Here is a 25522-nt window from a genome sequence, read left to right as displayed (position 1 = left end):
CTTTGCAGCTTGATTTATTTTGTCCAGGTGATGAAGAGAAGGCCAATGGCTTCAGATGGTTTCATATGGTTGATGGCCCCCTGAACCTCATTGCTGGAGAAAGCAAGTGGCGCAACGGTCGAAACGGACCCTTTATGACGGGCCTATTAATGCGCATAAACAGCAGATTTTTTCTTTATTCTTTTCCAGTGTACTGTACTGCTTTAACTACTTTGCTAAACTTGAACAAACATGTTGCATACAATTAGGCGCAAAATAAAAACAAAACTTATTACCAATATAAAGTAGGAAATAAAAGCATTGTAAAAAGGTGGAAGCTAGGTACGGGGTTGCCACGATGGAATGGAATTACCATGGAATTGGAAGGAAAGGGATCCACTTGAAATCATTCGTATCAGTTGCACATTGTCTTCTGTAAAACAAAAAATACTTATCGGATTAAGAATCGGCATACATATGTATACTTTCTTGCCAACCCGGATATCAAACTGCAGTTATTTTTTCCCTCGCTTGTGGAGTCGGAATGACCAAGTACCAACAACTTATATATGTACATACTACTGTGTCCAAAAAATAAGGTGACATTTGATTTTAAACTGCGCGCTTTGAAGGATTAGGAGAATTCTTTTTTTTTTTAGGTTGGTAGTACTGTGAGTGACATCTATGTCAAATTTCATGTGAAATATTCATTTACTGTTTGAGATACGCGTCGTTTTGTGAGCTGCTAAAAGTGAGTTTCTCGTTTTTTGCAATGTCGAAATTTGTTGAGCAAAGAATTTGCATTAAATTTTGTTTGCGGAATCAATTTTCGGATACGTTGAGGATGGTGCAGAAAGCCTTTGGTGATGAGGCTATGTCTAAAAAAAATGTTTACAAGTGGTATAGTAAGTTCCAAGCCGGTCGTGAACGTGTCGAAGACGAAGAGCGTCCTGGGCGACCATCAACCTCAACTGACGAAGCTCACGTCCAACAAATCAAAGATTTGGTGTTGAAAAACCGTCGATTAACGATTAGAGACCTTGCTGATGATGTTGGCATATCGAAAGGCTCAGTCAATGAAGGATGTTTTGGGCCTCAAGCGCGTCAAATCTCGACTGGTACCGAAAACATTGAATTTTTTGGACTCGTAATTCGTGATCATTTCATCAAAAACTCAACCCATATCGTTCCGCAACCACCGTATTCACCTGATCTGGCACCGTGCGACTTCTGGCTGTTCAGCAGGCTCAAAAGACCGCTCCGGGGACACCGTTTTGACACGATAGAGGAGATTCAAGCCGCAACGAAGACGGAACTGAAGGCCATCCCGGAAAGTGACTACAACCAGTGTTTCGAAAATTGGAAAAAACGTTGGCATAAGTGCATTGTGTCGGGAGGGGATTACTTTGAAGGGGATGAAATTGATTTGGAAGAATAAATAAAGAATTTTCAAAATAAATACAATGTCACCTTATTTTTTGGACACAGTAGTACATATTTGATTTGCTTATAAGTCAAGATGAATTTAGTGGCACCAAACCGAATGGTTTTGCGTTGCTTAGCCAAAAAATACGGAGTATATAACACACAAAGCATCAAGAACGATAGGTGCATTCTCTAGAATGCTCCCGAATGTAAGGCGGCCGAGAAGTAGCAAGCGCAGGCTACTAACTAGCGTCATCACATCCACTCTGCTACAGGGGGGGCCATATAGCGTTTGCTTTTTGAACCACCTTTTTTTTTTGAGAATGGTAACACAAATGACATGTCAAATGTGTTCGTAATTTACTTAAAGGATTGACATTTACGAAATGTGACGTTATACGCTTGAACAAAATTGGGAAATATTGAAAACATATTTCCAAAGTGGTGAGTCTTCTTCTTCTTTTCTGATTTTCACATCGGTGGCTACGTCAATAAGCAAAATTGTCGGATTTGGGGCTCAGAAAATCCACACGTTACTGTAGAGAAGCAAATGCATCCACAACGTGTCACTGTTTGGTGCGGTTTTTGGTCTGGCGGTATCATCGGGCCATTTTTTTTCGAAAATGAGCGAGGAGCCGCGGTTACAGTAAATGGCGAGCGTTACCGTGACATGCTCGACGAGTTTTTGTTCCCAAAAATTGAAGAGAATGACATGGACGACATTTGGTTTCAACAGGACGGTGCAACTTGTCACACTGCCAAAGTTACACTCGAACTTTTGGCTACCGTTTTTGTAAACCGAATAATCAGCCGAAATTCCGTTAGAAATTGGCCGCCTTGGTGCTGTGATTTAAGCCCGTTGGACTATTTTTTGTGGGGAGCCGTTAAGGACAAATGCTATGCGAACCATCCAGAGACGATTGATGCTTTAAAACAGTTGCCATTTATAAAATTGGAGCCCAAACAATCGAAAATGTGCTTAAAAATTAGGTTGATCGAATGGCTTACTGTAAAGCCAGTCGTGGCAGTCATTTGAACGATATTATTTTTCATTCATAAATGACAATGTTCAATCTTCAAAATAAACAAAAAAGTTTGTAAAAATTTTGATTGGTTTTTTTTTATAGCCCATTCAAAAAGCAAATTTTACATGGCCCACCCTATATATGCAGCACCAGTATGAGTAAAATCCTTGGAGGTAAAGGCATATAAAAGACCATACGAGGCATGGCACAGACTTTGCGCACTGAGGGTGACAAACGCATACAAACCACCTCGGACGAAGCTGTAATGGTGATCGCAGGTATGACGCCCATCGATATATTGGCAGAAGAACGAGCAAGGACGAACAAGAGTGGTCAAACTAACATAGCAATGATCATGAAAACAGAGAAGGCTATATTCTTACTCAAGCAGCTGGAGCGTTGGGAAAACTGCACAAAGGGAAGGTGGATCTACACGCTAATCCCAAATATCGGAAAATGGCTAAATCGAAGCTACGAGGAGCTTAACTTCCATCTAACACAATTCTTGACAGGTCATAGTTGCCACCAGAAGTACCTACATCGCCTTAGGATACGTGACTCGCCTTTATGTCCAGTATGCCATGAAGAGAAAGATTCAAGGCATGTGCTTTTTGTATGCCCACGGTTTGCGACTATCAGAGGCAATTTAGCTACACCATCAGAAGATCCGATAGTACCAGGAAACATAGTCGATACAATAATGTCTTCAAAGTATATGTGGGATAAAATTGCGTCTGCAATCAGCGATATGCAACATGCATGAAAGCTCGCAGACATATACGAAGTAAGCGGCAGCTAAACAGACGATACTTGACAAAGAAACGGACTCTAAAGTCGCAGTGTGGCAAGTATGGTGGGAGGCCCAACTGGGGTGTTTTTTCGGAAATAAGCAGAACTAGGGGAGGATTAAGGTAAATGCAACTTTTAACGTATTGCATGTGAAGAGTAACCAAAGTAGAGCCTAGTGCTCAACCGCCTTCCCGCCGATCTACTTAACGGTAGTACCGGAAGGAGATCGGTACATTGACGGTAAGAGGTTAAGTTTGGGTTAAACTCCTACACTGACGGTGCAAAGGCTTTCGTTGAAAGTTAATTTCAATTTGCAGGAGTCTATAAAAGGGCAGATCATGGCAATATGTAAAAATGTTGTAAAAAATCAACAATTGTCGTGGTTACATCAGAAAAGTTTTAATCCATTGAAATATTTCTTCTTTGTAGATAAACTTTTAAATGTTTGCTTTTTTCTGCATCAATAAAATAAGATAATTTTTGTCTAATATATTTTATTATTTTAATATTATTATTATAATTATTTTCTATAAATTTTTTTAACAAATTAACACAGACTTTTCTATACCTTAATGTTCTCTGCTGAAAGTCCGTTATACGTTTTTGTTCATGTTGAAACGTAGAAGAACAAACCGTTATTCGGCTCTCAGCAAATTTGGCAGAATCAGCTGATACTGACGTCACTTGGGATATGTTTACCAAAATTTGGCTTGTGTTAGTGATATACGAAAAAAATCAACACAGCCAATGTTCATGTCATTGCAACGGTTTGTTTACGAATACGGTGAATATAAATGTGCGAAAATGCGTTATTTAAAGTGAGTTTTTGTTTAATTAAAATTGATATTTTTATCTAGATGAAGTGCGCGGTTTTAAATTGTGATAGCGTAAAAACCGTAGACAACCCACCTTTAGGGCAGTAGTAACACACTCACATTTATCCACATTTAGCTCTTGTGTGTAACTCAAAAAAATTTTTTGTTCCTTGTTCGCTCCTCTCGGTAACATAGGGCCTCGACAAGACTCAGTCTTGCGTTGGTTTCGTTAATCTATTTTGACAGGGTAGGTGATTAGCCTGCCGCTACCAGTCCTAAATAGTGGGAATGCCCACCTAGCGTTGCTTAGGAACAGCGCCTTCTTCGCTAAATTTGGTGTGGCTGCACTATTACCGCAGTTTCCCGGATCCTCTTGCTGGCGCCGCTGATACAATGTGTAACTGTGTGTTTTTCTTAGTTTTTGCTTGTTTTAGCAGCCACAATGCAAATACTACGCTGACTATTGTGCGGAAGTAAGGATGGAAAAGATAAGCTTTTGGGGTTGAGGAATGATATTTTATTTTTTTAGAAACAGGAAAAGTAGGTAAATTTAAAAGTGCGAGGACCGTGGGACTCGAACCCACAACCACTGGGATGGCAGGCTAGTGCATTTACCGTAGACTACCGAGGCCGCCAACTAAATCAATATAGCTATAACTAACTCAAATATATGTAGCTACAAAATGATGCGCGAACGCTGCTTAAAACGATGAATTATGCTGTTTTTTTTCAAATTCCTAGATTTGATTTAAAACACTCAACTTTTCACCATTTCACAATTTGCTAACTACGTTTGTTTTTTGTTTTGTATTCAACTAACCCCATTTTTTTATGCATTTTGTTTTCATTTCATTCGCCTCTCCCAAGTGACGTGGCAGCCAAAGTTCCCTCACAATTATTTTTTTTCACCATAGCTATCAAGCAAACCTTGTAAATCTATCATCCTTGGTTTTTTGTTTGTTTACTTTCTGTACTGACGTCACGAAGGCACAGTATTGTATTCAAATATTCTTAAAATTTCGTGCATGCAAACTGACCAATAGCCACACTTTGTTCAAGTAAACAAACGTTAAGGAATAATGAAATCAAAAGAGAGCGTTATCGCTACTGCCATGAGTTTTGTGAAATTTGTATTTCTACCAAATGCGGTTTCGGGGCTGAGGTTGCATTCGCCGAGAACTGCATTATAAAACGTATGTATTTGTAGGAAATGTTTACAGTTTCCTTCGATACTCGGCTTGAAGAAGTCGGTTTTGAAATACAGTGCAGAGTTACAGAGTTTTCTGTAACAGTAACATATTTTTGGAAATAACAAAACATGGGATTTGTTAAAAATATATTAGCACTTATTACTTGTGGTTTGAGTGTTTTGGGTTCGGTTGCAGTAGGTAAGATGTGTGTTGTAAAATCTTCGGAAGCAAATTCATACTTGGAACTGTGATGTTTTATTTATAGCCTTATCAATAAAAATGTGTATATGCTGGTGTAATTTATATGTTTTAATTTGTGCCTGCGTATGTTAGTATTTCATTTTTCCCTCTTCTGTTTCTTTGAATTTGAATTTTCATATAAATAAACTTGTAAACAATTGCACCTTGCCGAGGTTGACCTATAGTTGAATTCGTGGAAGTATAGACAAAAGTTTCTTCGAATATATTTGCTAAAAAAATATATCTATCAAGGCTCGGTCAACCTCGGTGTACTTCATACTTTTATGGCCGTAGACAAAACAGTTGGATTTTTACTTGTTATTTGAGCTTTAAAATTTTATAAACATGTATTTTAGTGTCTCGACCCTTAAGTGTGAGAACGATCTTCGTAGTGCTTTTCTTGTTATTGGATTGATGTGTCTCTAATAAACCCGCATCTGATCCCAATGTATTCCAAGTGTAGTGTATTTCTATTACTGAGCATTCGCAAAAGAGTAATTATTTTGTAATGAATAGATGGGGCAAAACCAATGTGACTTTAGTCCTGGTAAGTCTATCATCAACCAGATTTTCGTAATATGCTAAACTTTAGAGAAGGCCTTAGAAAAACAATGAACACAAATTACCAATTACCGATTTTAAAGTCAGCTAAAATCGCGGCCACTGTAGCCGAATGCGTGACTACCATTCGGTAGTACCACAGGTTCGAAACCCCGAATATGATACATAATTTGGGGAAAAATATCAAGACGTACACCGTAAAAAAAGCGCGCGGAAGCATTTTGCCGAGAGTAAACGCGAAAAAAGAAAATCAGTAATGGCTTTCAAACGTAATAGTGTGATTGCATTATATTTGGCTGGAAAATCACAACCAGCGATTGTTCGTGAGCTCGAGCACCTTAAAGTAAATAAAGTTTTTGTTTATCGCTTCATTACTCGTTACAATGATACTGGTAGCTTCGCGAAACATCACGGAGATGGTCATCAAAAAACTGCAACGTCCCGTGAAATGATTCAAAAAGTGAAGAAGCGAATTGAGCGAAATCCTCGACGAAGTACCAATAAAATGGCGAAAGAACTGAAAATATATAATATAAAATATATATATATAAAATAATATATATATATATAAAATATATATATATATAAAATAGTAGTGGCCGCCACATAGTGAAAAAGGATCTCACAGTCAAGCCTTACAAGATCCAAAAGGCGCCGCATGATCTCACACCAAACCAGCAACAAGTCAGACTTGAGAGAACGAAGGAGTTGCTTCGCTTGGCCGAAAGCGGTGAATTTCCCAACATTAAGTTTACCGACGAGAAAATTTTTCGTAAACTCCCAAAAAGATAGAGTTTATTTGACCGACCGTTCTCACGATAATTTCAGTCATCGATTGGCCTCCAGGAGGCAGCCCCCGCTGTAACCGCAGATGGGCGCTCTCCAATCGTTTTCATCGAACCTGGTGTCAAGGTAAATGCGAAATATTATCGAGAAAGTATTGTGGAGAATGCTTTGAAGTCGTGGGCAGACAAACATTTCGGTGGCAGACCATGGACGTTTCAACAGGATTCGGCAAAGCTCGAGTGAACTAAGAATGGCTAAAAATTTGTATTGTTTTCGCATATTTTTTACTTTGAATTGAAATAAAAAAATTTTCAAAACTAAATGTTTGGCCCTTTTAATTGGTTACACTTCTACTCAAGAGACGAGTTACGCTAAACTCATGAGTAAGGTCCAAAGAATATCCTTTTTATGCATATCTGATGCTTTAAGGATTACCCAAACAATTCGCTGGAAGTGTTAATCCACCTGCCTGCACTAAATCTTGTAGGGAAACACGTGGCCGTGTCCTCAGCGCTTAGACTTAAAAGTATGGCGCTATGGAAAGACCAGCAGTTTGGCCACGCCTCAATTCTCATCATCTCAATTCTCTCATCTGAATGGTCAGAAACAAGAAATGGACTCCTCTATTCATAGACTCACCTTCGACAAACTCTTCAATAACGGCATACCGTCAAGATAAGAGCGGCAAATATCAAGAGGAAAAGTGGAAAAGAGGTACGCGAAGCAATTAGGACTTGAACTAACTGTTCGACCATCAGACCACTGCAGCTACGTCTATCAGGCAGAAGTTCTAGCTATAAATGGAGTGGCTACGAACATATCTAAAAACGCATGCTGTAATAAAATCGGATAGCCAGATCCATTAAACCAATGAATGCGGCTATAGTAAAATCAAAGATTGCACAGGAATGCCGGGCAGCCCTAAATTGGTATCGTATTCAAGGTCAGCCTTATTTGGGTTCCGGCGAACAGAGAAATTAGGGGAATTGGAACCCCGATGAGCTAGACAGGAAAGGTACTACTCTTCAACTGCTTAGTGATAGAAGAACTGTTGGGATACATATGTATGAGGGAAACAGCGTTTACAAAAGTCACATACAGTTCAAAAACAATTGAATTTAGCGTGAAAACTTTACTTAATCCTATATATTGTTGCTGTTTAGTATTTAGTTGATCCGCCGTTAGCATCAATAATTTCTTGACTTTGTCAGTTCTGCAGACGTTATACTGTTCCTAACTTCTATCATGCGCTCTTTGAGTACAACACTACAAGAAACCTGATTTTTTCTAACTTTCCATCGGTGCCAAATATATAAAACTTTTATTCATTAGTAAACACAAATATGCATCCTCTTTTTTTATGTGCTTGCAAATTCCAAGAAAAGTTTGCAGTTTTTTTCAGAAATGATAGGCTTTTTGCGTGGTGTACTGTTGTGGAAACTGTTATTGTTCAAAGTTCCTCGAATTGCTCTTAGGTGGCCACGCTTATCTGATGTATTTTCTCAAGAGAGAGAAAAATATCCAAAAAAGTACATGAACGCAAAACCAGTAACAATTTGCAAGTTTGACGAACAGCTGATTAAATTGTTGGCAGGAAAATTCATATAAAAAAAATGTTCACGTATTAAATTAAAAGATTAAAAATAAAGCAAATAAAACGCAAAATAACGACCTTCGGAATCATATGATTTCATTTTGTCCACAATAATTTCTTCCACTTCATCATCGCTGTCAGATGAAGAACATTCCATTAGCAACTTCAATTCGCAAATTTTAATTCGTGTTTATCTTTATTTTGCGTTCAGCTTTGTTTCTCACTTGCAAATTCTTACAAAAACTTGCAACATCTCTTCAAATTTTAATTCCATTTTGCTCTCTCACTTTCTCCTACTTTGCAAGTTTTTTCGGTACATGAACACCAAAACTTGACATCAGGTCAGTCCATAAGTTCATGCGTTTTTCAAAGGTGATTTTAAGATCTTTAAAGTATTTATTAATCAATAATATATTTTTCTTCATTATTTACAATGTCTTCCCAACGTTTAGGCAAATTTTTAATTCCCTGCTCAAAAAATTATTTGTCCTTGGAGCCAAAATACGCTTCGATATCCCTTTTTATAGCTTCTTTTGAGGAGTAGTTCTTGTTACTCATATGGGATTGAAGTCCACGGAAAAGGTGATAAACACAAGGTGCAATATTCGGAGAGTATGGTGGATGCGGCATTAGCTCCCATACGAGCTCGTTCAGCTTGCCTAATGTTTGCCTTGCGGTATGAGGTCATGCGTTGTCGTGATGAAACAAAACTTTGCGTCAATTCACCAAAGACGGTCGATTTTTTTTAAGTGCCTCATTAAGGTTTGATAGGTGATGGGAATAATAGTCAGCAGTTGTCGTCTAGTTTGGTTCCAGAAGTTCATAATAAACAATACCGGTCATATCCCACCAAATAGACAGGAGAATCTTCTTGGGGTGAATGCCATCTCTAGGGGTCGGGGTCGGTTCTGGTGTTTCATCTTTATCTAACCATTGGCGTTTGCGAGCAGGATTATTGTAAAGGACCCATTTTTCATCAGCAGTAACGATACGGTTCAAAAAACTTTCATTTTCAAGCCGTTGCAGCAGCTGAGAACACACATTCACTCTCTGCTCAAAGTTGGCGACGGAAAGTCGATGGGGAACCCATTTTCAGGACGTAATCACCGAAATTTACCTCGAAATTGTTCGTAAATTTATTAAAAATGAACTGAAATCATCATGGAAATTCATGGAATCGTAGTTGAATATCTCTAAAACATGAATTTATCGCGTTTTAACTGATCATTTGGACTTATGAAAGGTCTGTGCACGTTTCATTCCGCAAAAAGTTAACTGATCACCAAAAATTGTTAAGAATTCATCACTCAAAAGACCTTATTAATGAGGCGAGAAAAGACGCGAACTTCCTCTACAACATTTGAACTGGTGATGGAACATGGTGTTTCCAACACGAATCTGAAATTAATCGTCAAAGTGCCGAATGGAAGGCTCCAGATGAGCCACCTCCCAAAAAATCGTGTTTGGAGAAGTCAAAAATCAAGTCGATGCTCATTTGTGTTTACGATTCCAAGGGAGTTGTCCACAAGGAGTTCGTGCCAACGGGCCAAACCGTCAATGGAATTTTCTATTTTGGCATTCGTCGAATTCGCCATGAATACCGCGGAGGAGGAAGCTGGCGCTTATTGCATGATAATGCACCATCGCATCGATCCACTCTTGTGACTGATTTTCTGGCTAGACATCGCATTTTAACCATCAATCACTCACCGTATTCGCCTGATATGGCTCCCTATGACTTCTATCTATTCGGTAAATTGCAACTGGCCATGAAAGGAAAAGGTTTTGCGTCCGCAGAGACCATCCAAAAGGCTTGTACCGCAAAACAGTGTATCGAGGCCAGAGGGGACTATTTTGAATAAACAAACTCGAAGTTATCAAAACAAATCTCCTGTCGTTTAAGTTGTATCTCAGACTTGTTTATTTTGGACTTCACCTTGTAGTTATATCTGTATATTTAAATGTTTATAAGCTCAGTGTGAACATATACACACATACATGTATATAAGCATTCAAATTGCAAAAAGTTTCTGACTGAAATCGCGGCCAACCGTGTGGATACATCGAGTGAAACAAATGAATCAAGAGATCGTTTTTTTTATTATTATTTTACATATTATTATTATTATTTGAATGTGATAGCGGTGGTTCTCGTACCCCTTTATCAATTCCCGCGCTTTAAAAAGAATTTCATTTTTATTGTAGTTGCCAGAAGTTATAATTTTTTAGCAGGAAATGATCATATACTTTTTAGTGTTACTATCTCCCTAAGAGTGAACTTTTTTTTGGACGAGTTTACTATATTTAGTCAGAGGAATATGGGATTGTATCTTTTATTTCAATTTATAACTTTACATCTCTATATTTATATCACGGCAGAGTCTGTCTACTACTTCAAAAATACTTAACCACATACATATGTACTTAATTGGTTTATTTTAATAAATTATATTTAAACAGAAACAACTTATGGAGCCTGTCAGACACCAAACAGAACACCTGGTGATTGCGTGGTAATACAATCTTGCACTGTTCTATACACCTTGGCTTTAAAACCTAATTTGAGGAATGATGAATTAATATTTTTAAAAAGCAGTCAATGCGGGAGGATTGGCAAAAATCCACTGGTATGTCCATTCAAAGACAATTATAAAATAAAAAAATAGTACCAGTTTTAGAGTAATGTTATAGGTTTTCTATTTTATTATTATTTGAATAGGTGTGCTGCCCTAAGCCTACTAATATACCTCAAAATCCACCTAGTGTCAAAACATCAGGTAACTACATATATTTACATATATTCGCATATGCATTAACATCTACTTTAAAGGGTGATTTTAAATTGAAATAAAACAACAAAAATTCATATTGATTGGGCAATCTTTATTATTTTTGAGTAGAACCATTCATGACATTTAGTTTTTAAAGATAATCACTTTCAAATGAATAACTTTAGTAATCTTGGCTTCCAATGCCTCAATCAGAGCGATTATTCATAAATCATTTAGGCTTTACATAAATTCCACAAATAAAAGTCCAAAGGTGGCAATTTAAGCCCAAATAGGGCAATTTTGCTTATTGACCTAGCCATTAAGCCCAAAATGGGCCTCTTCGCTGAGTTGGCCTGAGGGCGCGATGAACACTTTTCACAGAGCGCCGATTTTCGTAATATAATTTTAGTCATACAGCCAAGCCCAAAAGACCACGGTGGTCTCAGGGTATTATGGCAAAAAAATAATAAATAATATTACTTTTTTATTATTTTTTGATTGGCTGATGTTTTGTAAAATTAATTGTGTTCAATTCAAAGAAAATTATACGAGAGCTTCTCACGAATAAGTTCTAAGTATTCATTAAGTATTTTATTCACTATCTGAAACTTAATTTCACAAAATTTCGTTTGCTAAGACTGTTTATTCTAATATATACATTCTGTCAAAAAAGTACCGGCAATTGTTCAATAAAACGCAAAATAATTGTTTAATCATCAAAATTTATTTTCTCGCCCTCAAAAGACGCTCCATTCGAAGCAATTCACATATGCCCACTATTAGTCCACTCATCAAAGCACCTTTTAAACGCGTTTGAAGATATCTTCTTCAGCTCCTTCAGCGAATTCTCTTTAATGGCCTCTATCGACTCAAAGCGGCGTCCACGGAGTGGCAATTTAAGTTTTGGTAAAAGGAAAAAGTCACAGGGGGCTAAATCCGTCTGTTCGATGAAATTTGTCGAGTTTTAGTAAAAAAAAATGTTTACAATATGAATCTTGTGAGACGGTTTTCTTTCCACAAATTGGGCCGCTTCCTACGCACATTCTCTCTCAAACGTCGTATAACTTCCCAATAACATTATTTATTTATCGTGGAACTATTCAACGAATTCCCAGTCAGTACCTGTTATGATGCGCTGGATAAACCTGTGGTCCGAATTCACTTGCTCAAGCATGTCCTCAGCCACTTTCTTTCGATGAATTTTTTTAAAGGAATTCAACTCTCTTGGAACGTGTCGAGCAGCCACGCATCTTGGCGTCTCATACCCAATTAATGATGTAAAATGTTGCGAGTTGATTCGTGAGACACGCTAAGGTCACGAGCTACCTCCCTGGAACTTAAATGATGGTTTTCCAGCACCATTTCCTTGACGCGTGTTTTCAAATGGACAAATCCTGATATTTTTTTGACAGAATGTAAATAATTAACCGATATGAGTAAAAATTTATGAAGTTGGCCAACATTTTTTGGAATGTGTAGTTGATTTTGAATTATTTTATATGGAAAACTGTGTCTTACATATCTACTTCGTACTTTTCAATAAGTGTAGATTAACAGTACTATAAGTCCAGTGCTCTTACGGAGCATGCTGTTTTTATACAAAATAGAAAGGAGGGGCCCTCCATTTATTGGCCGAGAGCCATTTTGTGATCTTGGAAAGAGTAACTTCTCCTCTGTTATAGAGGAAGTAGAGGACGATACTGGGACAATCTAAAGGGTTTATCGCAATCAAAATCAATTATAGGTAGCTTTAGCCTAAACCGATTTAAAGAGAGTATGGAATTAAATAAGAAGCACTGTAGAATCATCACAAAAATTCTCCCTACGAATTCAACGCATTCGAAAGACGCAATCTTGTTTTTTATCATTCTTTCAAAGGAAATGCAAAAGCAAATGCATCAGAAAAATGCAAGCCCATGCACATATGCAGGAAAAAACACTGTCATCCAAATATCACATGCCTCAATTTTACAAAAAACAACACCGTAAACTTAAAAATATTAGGCATCGAATTTAATAAAAGATATAAATGGGAAGCCCATATCTCAAAACTTGTCAACTCACCAAATAAACGTTTGAACATAATAAAATGCCTTGCAAGCCCAAAACTTCTCGTTAACACTAGTTCAATCATTGCCGCTACCAAATCTTGAATCGTATCAAAAATTTATTACGGATTATACCTTTTTGACTACTCACCTAAAACAAATATCAACAAACTCAACTCATTACTAAACTCTGCTATACGAACCGCCTTAGGCACATACCGTACTACTCCGATTAGCAACATGACGTTTGACACAGGCATACCGTTAATACAAATGAGGGAGTTTACCACAACAAAAACTATGCAAAAACCTAATCATTAATGAGCAGTCAAACTTTCCAAACTAACACACAAAATAATAATTTCTAAACAAAAACATATTTACGATTCAATCAACACTCAATCGCATAATAGAAAAATCCCTGGAATTAGATATTCCCATTAATAATAACCCTATGATTAAAACCCGATTTCCTGGATGGCAACTACATTTCAATGCCATAGATACATCACTCCACCAGTGAAAAAAAGACAATACGCATTAAAAATATTTCAAAATCTCTTATTACTTAAAAAACAATTCAAACTAATTTTCACAGACGGTTCAAAAAAACGCAAACCAAACAAGTTTACAAGTTAAAAAATGTAAACAATAATAATTATTATATAGACTTCATAAGAAACTGCTTATCAAAACTCAAAAATAATATCGAAAGGACACGCCAAAATCAAGGGCAACGAACTAGCAGATTTAGCAGCAAAAAAGCACAAAACCGCCCCCTAACTATGTCTCTAAACCTCCTACACACAGTTACTAAAAGTCATATAACAAAAATATTCAAAAATAAGCAACACTCCACATTCGAAAAAATAATAAGCTGGTACAAATTTATTTTTTTTTACTTCACCTACAATAATATATACCTACAGGTATTGGATGATTACTCGTATTATCCATAAAGGTGAATTCACCGTTTTTAACCCAACAATTTTATTTGGTAATTTTCAACATGTTTTTCCACGAAAAAAAATGTGACGATTTTGATTTCTTGTCTGGACGATTTGATGATTAAAATTGCCTTAATATCATTTTCTATGGGTTGCAGCGGCCGCCAAATGGGTTGTGCGTGACTACCACTCGGAAGTGCGCAAGTTCGAATCTCCGGACATGAAACACCAAACAAAAGGAGCTTTTTCTAACAGCGGTCGCCCTTCGGCAGGCAATGGCAAAACTCCGAGTGTGTTTCTGCATTGAGAAAGGTCCTAATAAAAAATTCTGTGAAGTAGAAGTATTGATACCCGATCACTTCAAAGATGGTTTATAAAAAATATCACGAAGATTTTTGAGTATTTCCATATTTTATTAAAAATTAAATAAATCCAATTATTCCCGTGTGAAATATAAGAAAATATAAAATATAAACTATCTCATTCTCAAATAAGAAGGAAAAAACCATAGAAAGTCTAAAAATTCACACAGCAAAAGTGTTGATACTCTGCAATAAAGTAAAAGAAAAATTACATTTAATATCTAGTAGGGTATCCTCGTAATTTAGTCAGTCGGTATTTTAGTCGGTCAGGCATTGAGTGAATCAAGTTTTTTGTATAATCCGAATTTTTATTTTGCCATTCGACTTGGAGCAAGCTTTTAAGTTGATTTTTGTGAGTTATGTGGTGTTTCCTTAATGGTTTTTGCAAATGATCTCATAAATGCTCTATAGGGTTCATAACTGGATTCTGTGGAGGCGTTGATAACAATTGAGGTACTTTATGTATTAGCGACATCTTCACTATGTGCGCGGAGTGTTGTCCTGCTGGAAATAAAATCCACAAGACAATCCAATTTTTTCAGCACTTTGTAACAAGGATTTTTAAATATAAAGGGGTTTCCAATAACAGGTGTTAGGTGTTAAAAAGGGGAGATGATTAACGATTTTTTATGGCCTGAATTGGATGGTATTGATCAGGACCACGTTTATTTTCAACAAGACGGCGCTACGTGCCCGACAAGCAACGAAAGCATTGATCTTTTACGGGAAAAGTTTCCGGACCGTGTTATCACTCGAAGAGGTGATCACAATTGGCCACCGAGATGTTGTGATTTAACACCTTGTGACTTTTTTCTTTGGGACCACGTGAAAGAGAAAGTCCACACCAATAGCCCAGGATCGATTCAAGACCTGAAAGATGGAATTCGTGAGTCTATCGAAGACATAGGGCAACCACTTTGCAATTCGGTTTTGAAAAATTTCGTGAAAAGAATATTATCCTGTAAGCGTGGTCGTGGTGGTAATTTGTTTGATGTTATTTCCCACTATTAACGGCATGCCTTCTTCTTTATAAAGAAACACACAATCATTTATATTAAAAAAAAGCATTTTCTTTCAATATCAAAATAACACCTTTTATTGAAAAACCCTTTACTTCTTTTGTCATTATTTCATCAATAAAAACAAGATTGCCAACACCTGATGTGGGCATGCAACCCCAAACCATGACGCCTTCACCTCCATGCTTGACTGTTTTAATTGTATTTTTTGGATTTAATTCTTCATTTTGTTTCCTCTACACTTTGAGTCGCCCATAATATCTGAAAATATTGTATTATATTTCGACTCGTCGGAGAAATTTACTTTGTCCCAGAAGTCAAGTTCTTTAAGCTGATATGCTCTGGCAAATTCGATTCTTTTTTTTCTATTAGTATCACTGACAAAAGGTTTTCTTTTAGCAATACATGCCTTACAGGTATATCCATTTCTCTTGATTGGCTCGCACTGTATTCGATGAAAGAATGGTGTTTAGAGATGTTTGCAGTACAGCAGCTATATTCGGAACGTTTTTGAAAGGATTTTTTTCTATTGTTCTCTTGATAAGACGTTCATCTCTCTCAGTTAACTTCCTAGGGCGGTCTGATCCCCACTCATTTTCAATCCTTTTCTCCTTTTTGAATCTTTGTGTTACCTTTTGCACTGTTGCTCATCACCAGGAGGATGATTTTCTCGATTTCTGAGTATGATTTTCCATCTTTATGCATGCATGCAAGAATTTTTCTCTTCTCTAAGTCAATTCTTTTCGAGACAAGATTGGACACGTAAAAACGTAAGCACAGATGCGAATATATGAACTTCATCAGATATGCTGAAAATAGTTTGCCAACAAATATTATTCCGAAGCATCGCAAATCAAAACAGTCGTTATTTCGCGCATTGGCTACTTCAAAATGCAAGCATATAAACCCTTTTGCTGTACGAATTTCTGACTTACATTTACATTTTTGTTTGCCGTTGTTGATGCAGCAGACAAAGTTGGTTCTGTTTTTTTTGTGATTGAATCTAGAATAATGTGTGAAATTTCTTAAAGTTAAAATTTTAGAAATGGAAGGGTATCAAGATTTATGCTATACATACATATGTACATACATACTTATATGTGCGTATTCATACAGTTGTGCAACAATTACAGTTTCAATCTCTGTCGACTTCAGAAAAAAATAAATTTTACCGAACTGGACGATGAACAATACTTCAGCATCTTCTCCGACTAGAAATGAATGAGAGAAGAAAACTGTCCGGCCCGGGATTTCCCACGTTAATAATGAAAATAGACATACCCTATACCCCCTACATATCATTTTACGCATAAACTGCTCAGAGGGACGGTTATACGAACCGCACTCTGAACGAAATTGGATAGGATTTTTTTTAATTTATAAACCAAGCTGAGAGTAAGATGTATTTTTATTTATTTCGCACAGATGAGACATGTGAAACACCAAATGGAATAAAAGGGAAGTGTATATCTATAAGTAAATGCAACACTTTATTACCGTTAACCAGAAATGACCGATCGACAAGTGAAAACAACTTCTTAAGAAGAAGCATTTGCGGAAAAGGCTCTACTCAGGTAAGACAACATTTCCGTTTAGCTAAATTAAATTAAAACGTTGAATTTAATAAAAACTAAAATATGTAGTAGTATAAGTATATACATATATACATATATACCTATATATATGTATATGTATGTAATTGGCGCGTACATCCTTTTTGGGATGGTCAGAGGTTTACCATTGCCTTCCGAGAGGCGACCGCTATTAGAAAAAACTTTTTCTTAATTTCGATCTTTCACCGAGATTCGAACCGACATTCTCTCTCTGAATTCCGAATGGTAGTCACGTACGAAACATTCGGCTACAGCGGCCGCCTAAGTAGTATACAAGTATAATAAGTGGCTTGATAGATATACTTATGCCAAAAATTTTGCGACAAATCTTACAATTCAGGGAAATTAATATATCGACCAGATCGATGTCAAGACTAATTAGAGATGATCTTCACATGAAAGTCTTCTATACCTCGCTTTTGACTACGCTTGAAGAAAATTATACTCGACAGGTACAAGCAGCTTGTCCGGTGGCACGCGGTTAACGGCCATGAAAATATTATTTTCACAGATGAGAAAATGTTCACAAAATTTTCACCACTCCAGCCCATAAGGAAAAAATTCACCCAGTAGTGGCAAAAAAAAAATATTCCTGGGTTCATAGCCGTGGAAGATTGGCCGTCTGGAAGTCCAGATCTGAATCCATTGGACTACAGTTGGTGGGCAGACTTGGAGAACATGGCCTGTGGAAGACCTTACAGAAATTTCGGAAGTCTCAAACAATCTTTGGTTCAAGCAGGAAAGTCAATATCCATGGAAACCGTGCGTGCTGCAATAGCTGAATGGCCTAATCGTTTGAAGGCTTTTGCAAAAGCAAATAGTGACCATTTCGAATGAATTTAAAAAAAAAATTTAATATTCTCATGATTAAATAAAACTAACTTCATTAAAAAAAGTATAATAATTTCATGTCTTTAACGGACTTAACTTGTAACAGAACTTATGGCAGGGCTAAGTATTCTCTTTTATCCTATTTAAAACTTGATTTTATCGTTATTTTGATATAATATAAATTTTAATATTTCATGCAACATTACTTGACTTACAGACATTAAATAATGAAAGGGTTTTGGTACCCAATGGCAAATGCTCGAGTGCGATTCCATCATTAAAAACTTTCTCATAGAAAACCATTTACCGTTCGTAGACGAGAAAACAAGATATAGGCTCAGACCACAAGTAATTATAAGTAAATAAGTAATACTAAGTAAAAGTTTCGTAAATATGATAAATAAATACGTAACTATGAATTCATAAAATGATTATAACAAAAACAAACAAAAATACAACATTTTTTTTTTGTTTTACGAGTACAGTACAACAACCACTTAAGTAATGTAAAACAATTCATAATTCATGAGTTTCAAATTCTATAAATTCTAAGTGGTTTTCCACTCCATTTATAAGCCCAGAGCTAGATGTGGTCTAGGAAAGACTAATTTCTTCTCTCTAATTCAGGAAGTACAACACAAAGACAAATAAGATCACACTGGGGCAATCTAACGGGTTTATCGCAATCCCAATCAATGATACGTTGCTCTAACCTAAACCAATTTAAAGACAATATGGTATTGAATAAGAAGAAGTTTAAAATCATCTCAGGAGTTCTAACAGTGCATTGTACGAGTATATTGAATTATCCTCTTACTAACCTGGAATATACTCCAATGTAACTTACAGCTTTTGTAGAGAGGTATATAAAGCCGCCAAACATGCTGGACAACCACACCTAATAATAATAATTATACAGAAATATATTAAAAAAGAACGATTTAATTTAATTTTTTTGTAACAATCAATTGTAAACAGTTTTGGCGAATTTGTGCAGAGAGATAAGCAAAAAGCAACTCAATAACTCACGTCCTCACCTTTTGAAGAGAGTAAAAAAGGCCACACATTTGCCTGGACGGAGTCTATTTGGGGTGTGCCTCCAAACGGTAGATAGTTTTTTTATGAGAAGTTTTTTCAGAGCAGAAATACACACCAACTCCGGCCGCCATTTTTGAATACTGATATCAAAACCCCATTTAAATCCGCTATATAATATAATATATGAGCGCAAATATATATACTATATATAGATATACATACCTACGGACGCATATCTGAATGTACGCTAGGTAATTTGCCCGCTATTTTGACTAAACAGTCATAGCCGTCCTTATTTATTTATGTAGGTACTTGATTATTGTTATCATTGGTTTTTATATTCCAAATGGAACGTAAAGATTTTGATATTCAATAAATTAGACCAAAAGTTCGTCTCGTCTTCCACTTTTGTCTTGGTATATGTACGTGGGGGATCTGCTATCGGTTAATTTCGAAGATATATGTGCATATGTATATTCAGGGGTGACCTTGGGGAGTTTGAGAATTGTTTTAATGAAGTAACGTTGAAATGTATCTATTCCTCAAATAACCTACCACTTGAGCGGCGTAAGTTTGTGTAGATCTGCACACAGCTTCGGACAGTTTCCATTTTGATTTTAGTGAGATGAATGGCTTCGCTCCCTGTGCAATTAATACTAGCTTTTGCTGAACTATTTCTGGCTTCTAAGTGCTTGTCGAACGTCATTTTGGGTGTGAGAATGACACCAAGATATTTATATTCTGCCACCACTTTAATTCTGCTCTTTGGTACCCCCATTTTTCTGCCTGGGAGAGTCGTTCACCTCTTCTAAAGACCATCATCTCCGATTTATTTGTGCTAACTTCCATATTCCACTCAGATCGATTGCATGACCTTAAGGTTATCTGCCAGGAGAACAATATCATCCGCATAAAGAAGAAAACGTATATTCATGCCCTCAACCAATAGTCCACCTTCCAAATAGTCGTGCAAATCCTTTAGGTATAAAGTGAAGACAACACACATTTTTTTACACAGTGCAAATTTCAAAATAATCGGATATTTCCTTTCCTGTCCAAACCGCTGATCTGGTATTCGCGTAAATATTTTTGATCAGGTTTGTTATTTTGCTGGATATTCCCATCTATAGAAAGTTTATAAATCAACGGTCTTATCGGCACCCTGTACTATAGTACTTATAGTTTTGATTCAATAAAATGCTTTTAATATCAAATAATTACATTTTACATTAGGTCTGGAATATGGCCTATGTATGTATATATTCCCGGTATTATTCTTATAGATGAATACACTTTTATGTTTTAACTCATAGATATGCTGCCCTGATCCACAAGAGAGTGACAGAGGAAAGCTGCCTTTACCTCCGAATTGTGGGCACGTTCCGTCAACACCACGTATTTTTGGTGGGCACATGACTGATATTGATGAATTTCCTTGGACTGCGTTGATCATATACTCCAAAGGTAAGATCAGTATTCATTGCCATAAATAGAAATGAAAGTAGGTACTGTTAGATTTCATATAAAAATAATAATAAGCGAAACAAGGCATACATACATATTCAAATTAGAAGTCTGCAAAACAAAAGTAAAAAATTAAAAGGTTTTTTTGAATTGCATATTATTTTAATGCAAGGTGCATTAGCTGCTACCTCTTTAAATATTGACAAAACTGGCAAGTTATCCCTTTATTTTCTCAAAACAAAGTTCGGCTGCTATAAAAACTCTGATTGTATTGATTGGGAAATTTCAATATACAGTCCGGGTCACTTGATTATAGACAATAATTTTTATTTAAGAAAATGGTTATTGAAGCAACCGTATTCGGTCTAGTAATCCAAGGTTTTCTAATAACTCAAGTGAAGACTGTACTTTGCGCGAACATAAATATGCATCAAAATATTATTCCATCTAACGGTATTTCGCAGTAGTCAAACGTCAGCAGTTGTAATACTGTGCTTGATTTATAGGTTCACTTGGTACACCAAATCGTTTAGTGCATGTCTATCACTCGGAAGTGCACGGGTTCTAAATCCCGGGCATGAAACACTAAATTATAGAAAAAGATTTTTCTAATAGTGGCCGCTACTCAGCAGGCAAGCCTCCGGAAGTATTTTGGAAAAAGCTTTTTGGAAAGCCGTTCAAAATCGGCATCCAACTGTAGGTCTCTAAATTTGTGGGAAAATATCAAGACGCACTCCACAAATAGGAAGAGGAGCTCAGCCAAAACACAATAAAGGCTGTAAGCGCCAATCATATACATATATAATTTTAAATTTACTCGCATGTACCACGTACAGTCTTCTTGCAACTTGGTTTCTAAGCAAAGAAAATATATAGTACACTTAATTACAAAATTGAGTATACACTTCGGGTTGCAAACGAAAAAAAAATGAAACAAATTATGGCGGATTGTTTTTCTTTTTCTAATTCATAGCAATCTTATGTCCAAATTGGCTGAGTCATTTTACCTAACATTGAGGGGAATTGCAGAGCCGATGAGCTAGCCAATGATATAGGTACCTATACATAGACATTGATATAGGTATACCCTTGCAAACATGTAAACTACGTATCCGCGAGGAAATTGTAAGAGTAGCGAATGAAAGATGGCGTAATGAAGCCACTTGCAAAATCGCCCGACAGCTGTGGCCAACTCTCAATGCTAAACGCACGGAACTTCTACTAAGAAGAGATAAGCACAATCTTCACACACTGATTTCAGTTATTACGGGGCACCGCACTTTCTGTGTCACTGTCCTGCTCTATCCAGACGTAGACTCGCCATTTTGGGTGGACAATCCTTTAATGAATTAGAAGATCTCGACGCTGTCGAAATCAAGGATCTTACAAAATTTTTGAAAAGTACACATTGGCTTTAGAAGGAATAAGGGCTAGTTCCCCACGCGGCATCACACTGGGACATGAGTCTGAGTGTGTCTCACAGTGGACAACCGATTCAAGCTAACCTATGTCCAAATAGAAGCGCGTGGCCAAAACTAAATTTATCGATCTTTTTAAAAATCCATGGTGTAAAGATTTCAGAGGTGTGGCCAACATCTAACCTTTACCGACCTGACCGACTCTCAGCGCTATGTTCTAGTAGACTTTTTTTCCTCACATCCGAATATGCTTGGAACGATTATTATTAAAAAAATCCAATTATATAATTTCCAAAGCACGATCAATCAGAAAAAAATGTATGGTAGTTTCGGTGGAAAAATAATTATATAATAAAATTTAAAAGTGCAGTTGCGGGCATAAAAATCTGAAGGAGAAAAAATATCGAAATTTTTAATATATTACATTTTTACAGGTTTTCATGTTGGTTTTATATGAAATTTTATCTAAACCAACCTATTATTTGAAATAAATAGTTTGGAGTGGAGAATATATTATTGATTAATAAATACTTTAAACATCTTTTTTTTACTAATTTTAAAACCACCTTTAAAAAACAATTACTTACGTAGAATAAAAATGTGACTTCGTGAAATAAATATGCATCGTCGGTTCTAGTTAGAATATAAATATTTCCTGTTAGTTATGGTTGTTATTTTGGTGTCTTCTTCTGCCTGAATTGCGATTATGATGACTATGCCTAGTAATATCAGGTAATTCATTGTCATCTCCTGTAACTGTGTAATTTTTTACGTTGTCTTTGTGAATAACTTTTCCCTCCTTAGTCAAAATCGTGTCCTCACGATCTTCCTGCACTACGTACTTTTTGTAACGACTGTCGCTTTTACTGCTGATGTTAGTTCTTAACACCAATATCTGGTCTCCTTGTTTGAAAGTTCGGTGTCTAGTTCCCCAGTTTAGACGTTGAAATGTTTTCTCCGATGCGTCTTTTATTTTTTTTACTATGTCTTCCTTGCTGTATGTTATCAGGTTAAAATGTATATCCTTTGGTTTTTTTTCTGTGACGGTATGGGTTGTGTTGTTCAATTACTTTACAGCTACAAATAGCTCCTCGGTTGCTGATGTTGAATTCTTTATTTTTAATATTCTTGCCAATTCTGATATGGAATTGTGCGTTCGTTCTACCTGGCTGTTTGCCTTTGATCTATGGTATATATTGGTGTTCGTATTTTGTTGATATTGTATTTTATTCACACTTGTTTTAACATTGGTGTATTCAGACAACTTTCGTTATCTATCATGAGTCGTTTACAGTTCGGAAAATTGTTGATAAGAATTTCTTCTACTCTTTTGTCCATTTCTGTTTTTGAGTCTGTCTCTACAATTGTGCTAAAGTTGTCTTCCTCGGATGTTAAGTTGTTGTTTAGCATGAGTTTTGGTTGTTGGTATTGATTGGTGAACTGGCCACTGTTAGCTCGTGGTCTTTTCCAATTTTTATTGTTTCTATTCACGTCGTAGTAGTTGTTTTGATGCTGAGTTGGTTGCCGCCTGAATGTTGTGTTTCCAGACGTTGTGTCCATAGGTTCTAGTTTTGGTTATTGTGATGGTGGTTGGTTATATTTTTATTTCTGCTGAATTATGGTGTTCACGTCGATTTGTTCCATAACGTCAATGGTGTCCAAGTTTCTTCGTGTATTAAGTTTATTACATTTCTCCAAAGATTTTCTCAACTGCTCCTTTCTATGAGAATTAGATCACTGTGTTAATTTTTTTAATGGAGGAAACACGAATAATTTTTCTATCACTAAATTTTTATTTCTTTGTTCACTGTATTTTCACTTCTTTTCCTTACAGCCTTTTTTTTACATAAGGTTTTATCCTTTATTCCTTTTTCCCCCGGGTCCGGAGTTTTCAGAGGGGCCCGGACTCGAGAGTAATTCGAATTATATGAATTAGACATAATTTGTAGGGGCCCGCATCTCAAGTTTCCCCCGGGGCCCGAATACTCTCTCCACGGCCCTGATTATACTTAGAATTTACATAACTATTTTTATTTATCATATTATATATATTAATTGTGAATGAATTCATTCCTTAACTAGCGCCCGTGCGCCCTTTGTTAATTGTTGAATAACTCGAAAAGTACATATTTGTCGGATTTAATTCAAATTTTCACACAATAATTTCTAGATATTATACTTTAAGAAAATGCAAAAAAAAAAACGGAATGACAAGACAGAATAAGGCGAGACAAAAGTCGCTAGAGGAATTATTATGAGACGTTTTATTTGGATAAAAATGCAACAAATTCTTCTATATGTACTTAAAATACATTTACTTTTGAAACAACATTTCTTTCATTGTAGGTAACGGAAAGACGGGCCTTCATTGTGGCGGTAGTCTCATAAACGAACGTTACGTTCTCACGGCAGCACATTGTATTAGCGAGCGGATGCTTGCTCCAAGTTGGCATGTGACTGGAGTTCGATTGGGTGAATGGAATCAAGAGACAGAAAGAGATTGTCAAATTGATAGCCGAGGAAATTCGTTGTGTGCAGACCCGCACATCGATATAGATGTTGAGGAACAAATATGCTCTCCGCTATACAATGTAAGAACTCAAGAAAATGATATAGCATTACTACGCCTTCGAGAAAAAGTTAATTTCAACGATTTTGTTAAGCCGATTTGCTTACCTGTCGATAGAAATTTACAGTTAGACAACTTTGAAAATGCGACTATGGACATTGCTGGATGGGGAGCTACTGAAACAAGTAATAGTAGTAAAATAAAACTGAAAGCATTGGTAAAGGGGCAAAATCTGAATATATGTAAATATAAATACCACACTTATGCAAATATTGAATTGGGAGACACTCAAATGTGCGCTGTTGGCGAGAAAGGTGAGGATACTTGTCGTGGTGATTCCGGTGGACCTCTTATGTTTCCACAAAGATATAATGCATTGGAATCATACTTTCTGGTTGGTGTAGTTTCTTTTGGACCAAAGCCTTGCGGTCAGGAAGGATTTCCTGGTGTTTATACTCGTGTGGGGTATTTTTTAAATTGGATACAAAACACAATTAGAAAATAAAAAAGTTATAAAAGTATATAAACTATATTATTTTTTCTCTTCAGTAGAACTCAGAGGTAAGAATCATAAGCATGAAAAGCAAATTAACAATTTTTAAAAAGTTTAAGCTTAGTTAATTTTAGTTGTTAATTTTTTTTAAGCAAAAATAACAGATTTTTGACGTGACAACGTCTTATAACTCGATGGAGCCGGCTGCACGCACCAAAAAACATGACTCATGCGGCGTTGCTCTGAGGCGTTGCTCTGAGGCGTTCCATTTAAGGCTTGAAGTGCAAGCGAGAGCCCGGAAAGAGCGACAAAGGGGCACAATCGGCCTCCACGTTCGGCAACGTTCGACATCTGTCTCTCTCCTCCCTGCTATACAATAATAAGAGACTAATTCAATTTCACCCAATAAGGAATCAGTGCCCATTTTTTCGATATTTCGATACTAAACAACTTCACACTGATTCATCTAAAATAATAATTATTATAATAATAATAAAATGCATACATTTAAACGTTTTCGTTAAGTATAAAGTGCAGGGAAAAGT

At 36.4% G+C, this 25522-nt stretch overlaps 1 protein-coding gene across 1 annotated transcript; it reads left to right on the top strand.

Annotated features, from left to right (window-relative positions):
- Positions 1-5268: 5268 nt before the first annotated feature.
- On the top strand, positions 5269-25014 carry LOC129247463 (serine protease easter-like). The gene is made up of 6 exons (XM_054886596.1): positions 5269-5421; positions 10865-11031; positions 11124-11181; positions 16977-17125; positions 20347-20497; positions 24262-25014. The coding sequence occupies exons 1-6, from the start codon at positions 5352-5354 to the stop codon at positions 24987-24989; spliced, it is 1323 nt and encodes a 440-aa protein (XP_054742571.1). The 5' UTR covers positions 5269-5351; the 3' UTR covers positions 24990-25014.
- The last annotated feature ends 508 nt before the right edge of the window (positions 25015-25522 follow it).

This window comes from Anastrepha obliqua, chromosome 5 (genome assembly GCF_027943255.1).
Source record: "Anastrepha obliqua isolate idAnaObli1 chromosome 5, idAnaObli1_1.0, whole genome shotgun sequence".
In the NCBI taxonomy this organism is placed as follows: Eukaryota; Metazoa; Arthropoda; class Insecta; order Diptera; family Tephritidae; genus Anastrepha; species Anastrepha obliqua.
This window is presented reverse-complemented; position numbering and strand designations above follow the sequence as displayed.